A 2,533-nucleotide genomic window follows, 5' to 3' on the forward strand; every position below is an offset into this window, starting at 1 on the left:
GTGGAACTGGACCCCCGTTTTAACGACATCCTGGGCAGGTGGGTGAGCAGAGCCCCCTCCCAGGCCCCCTCCCCTTGGGCGGGCCGTGGGCTGTCAAGGCTGTGAAGGGCAGCACTGGGAATCTTCCCCCTTTCCCTCCGGGGCAGGCATTCCCGCAAGCGATGGGAGCGCTTCGTGCACAGCGAGAATCAGCACCTGGTGAGCACCGAGGCCCTGGACTTCCTGGACAAGCTGCTGCGCTACGACCACCAGACTCGGCTGACGGCCCGCGAGGCCATGGAGCACCCCTACTTCTGTGGGTAGCCGCGTCAGGGTTCCCCTGTGTACCCCAGCCCCCTTGGATGGAGCTCTGTCGCAGACATTGCAGACACAAGGCCCGGGGGCCGGATGCGGCCCGCGAAGTGGTTTCATGTGGCCCACGAAGCCATCCTGGAAACAGGGAGGGAATGGCTCCCGCTGCCTAGGCCCTGGCCCAGGCCGGCCAGGAGCCAATGTACAATTTTGTGGTGGCCATCTACGCTGAAACGCATTCGGTCTTAGCTCCACAAGGCCGTCTGGAAACAGCGAGGAACCAGCCCCTGCCGCGTCGCCCCCGCCCCCTGGGTGCATGCTGGGGAGGGGTCACCCTTTGTGAGGAATGAAGAAATGCACCATGCCTTGGCGCTTGCTCCGGTCCCCCCCCTTCTGCCAGAGACCCTCAAATCTGTCCCACTCCTGCCCAGGCCCCCACAGGCACCCTTGACGCGAATGATGTAGGGCTGGCCACGCCCACCCAGTAGGCCACATCCACTCTATCCACGCCCACCCAGTAGGCCACACCCACCTGGCCCTTGAGGGCAACCGCAATGCTGATGCGGCCCTCAATGAAGTTGAGTTTGACACCCCTGTTTCAGAGGCTTCCTGGGGGGCAGCCCGCCCTGTCCAGCCCTTTTCTCTCAAGACTGCAATGTTTCCCTTTGCGCTGCCATCCTGCCAGGACTCGGCTCTCCCCTTCTGGGTGCTGAGGGGGCAGGCGGCCGAGGGAGCCGTCCGCCTGCATCACTGCTGTTTCTCTTCTTCTCTCTCTTGGTACAGATCCGATCGTGAAGGACCCAGCCAGGCTGGCCTCCTCCACTGTCCTCTCATCGGCTAACACACCTGTCAGCTCCTCCAGCATGTTGGCAGGTAGGCATCGACGGGCCTCAGCCGGGTGGGCAGGGGTGTGCCAGCCGCACCACTGGGTGAATTGGCTTCCCAGGTAGCGTCCTTGACCCCTTCTTTCCTCCTTAATCAGGATAGAGCTGGAAGGGACCTTGGAGGTCTTCTAGTCCAGCCCCCTGCTCAAGCAGGAGACCCTGTACCATTTCAGACAGGTGGCTGTCGAGCCTCTACTTAAAATCCTCCGGTGTTGAAGCAGCCACAACCTCTGAAGCTGTTCCACCAATTAATTGGCCTCACTGTTAGGAAATTCCTTAGTTCCAGGTTGCTTCTCTCCTTGATTAGTTTCCACCCGTTGCTTCTTGTCCTGCCTTCAGGGGCTTTGGAGAATAAGTTGACCCCCCTTTCCTCTTTGGGGCAGCCCCTCAAATACCGGAACGCTGCCCTCTTGTCCCCCCCTCGTCTTTCTTTTCCCCTGAGTGGCCATCCCCACTTCCTGCAACCGTTCTTCCTATGTTTTTGTCTCCAGGCCTCCCTTTTCCTTCCTTTTCTCCACCTGCAGGCATCGCCTCCATGTCAGCCGCCCAGCCCATTGGCAGCTTGGCTGCCTCCCCCGTCATCTCCTCCCCGAATGCGCTGGGCTCGCCAGTCCCCGCAGCCGCCGGAGCTCAGCCGTGACCACCGGAGAGAGCCACTCCTGGCTTTGAGCACCGCCAAGCCCGCAGCCGCGCCCTCCTCCTCCTCCTCCTCACCCCACCTGCCCGCCTCTGCATGGCGCTACCGACGCCCGGGGCGGGCAGGAGGACGGCCCGAGGCGGGGCAGGGGGGAACCCTGCCTCTGGAACCTCCCCCCCTTTTTTTTTTTGTTCGTTTGTTTCTGTTGAGTGTGTTGAGGAGCCGAGTCCAGGCTGCCGCCTCCGCCGCTGCTGCTGCTGCTGCTCTTCCGCCTTCCACCAAGGCAGACTCTCGTTCCGGGCAGAGGCTTCTCCTCTGTGGTTTCTGTCGAGTCCTGTCGGCTGCCTTCTTCCCATGAGGGTCGTGGTTAGTGATGCAACTACAGTGTAGACACCTGAACGGAGAATAAAATTTATTTTCTATGTCCCTAAAGGGGTGTTGGGCCCTGCTTCTTCCTGATGGAGAGAGAGAGACAAGAGAGAGAGAGGACGCCAGAGCACGGGGGTCTCCAAACCGTGGCGGCCCCTTTTGAGACGGGTCGACTTCGGCTCCCAGAATTCCTCAGCCGGCTCTGTGGAAGCCCACCCGTCGTCATGTGTCTGACTAATGAAACACTTCAAAGAACTTTCAGGCATGGTTTAACCTAAAAAACCTTTTATTAGTGTAGAGGGGTGTCAGCACGGCATGGTGGATGCCAAGATCTAAATTTCCCTTCCTTTGC

The 2,533-nt window shown here is 60.3% G+C and overlaps 1 protein-coding gene across 1 annotated transcript; it reads left to right on the top strand.

The window, feature by feature from the left end:
• Positions 1 to 3: 3 nt before the first annotated feature.
• LOC107295648 (casein kinase II subunit alpha-like) lies at positions 4 to 1,815 on the top strand (the record flags this gene model as incomplete). The annotated part of the gene is made up of 4 exons (XM_015824969.1): positions 4 to 38; positions 147 to 295; positions 1,075 to 1,164; positions 1,700 to 1,815. Coding segments are annotated over 4 exons (390 nt in total), but the record flags the coding sequence as incomplete, so codon positions are not given.
• Between the last annotated feature and the right edge of the window lie 718 nt (positions 1,816 to 2,533).

Source organism: Protobothrops mucrosquamatus, unplaced genomic scaffold (genome assembly GCF_001527695.2).
Source record: "Protobothrops mucrosquamatus isolate PMUCROS unplaced genomic scaffold, P.Mucros_1.0 scaffold2435, whole genome shotgun sequence".
Taxonomy (NCBI): domain Eukaryota; kingdom Metazoa; phylum Chordata; class Lepidosauria; order Squamata; family Viperidae; genus Protobothrops; species Protobothrops mucrosquamatus.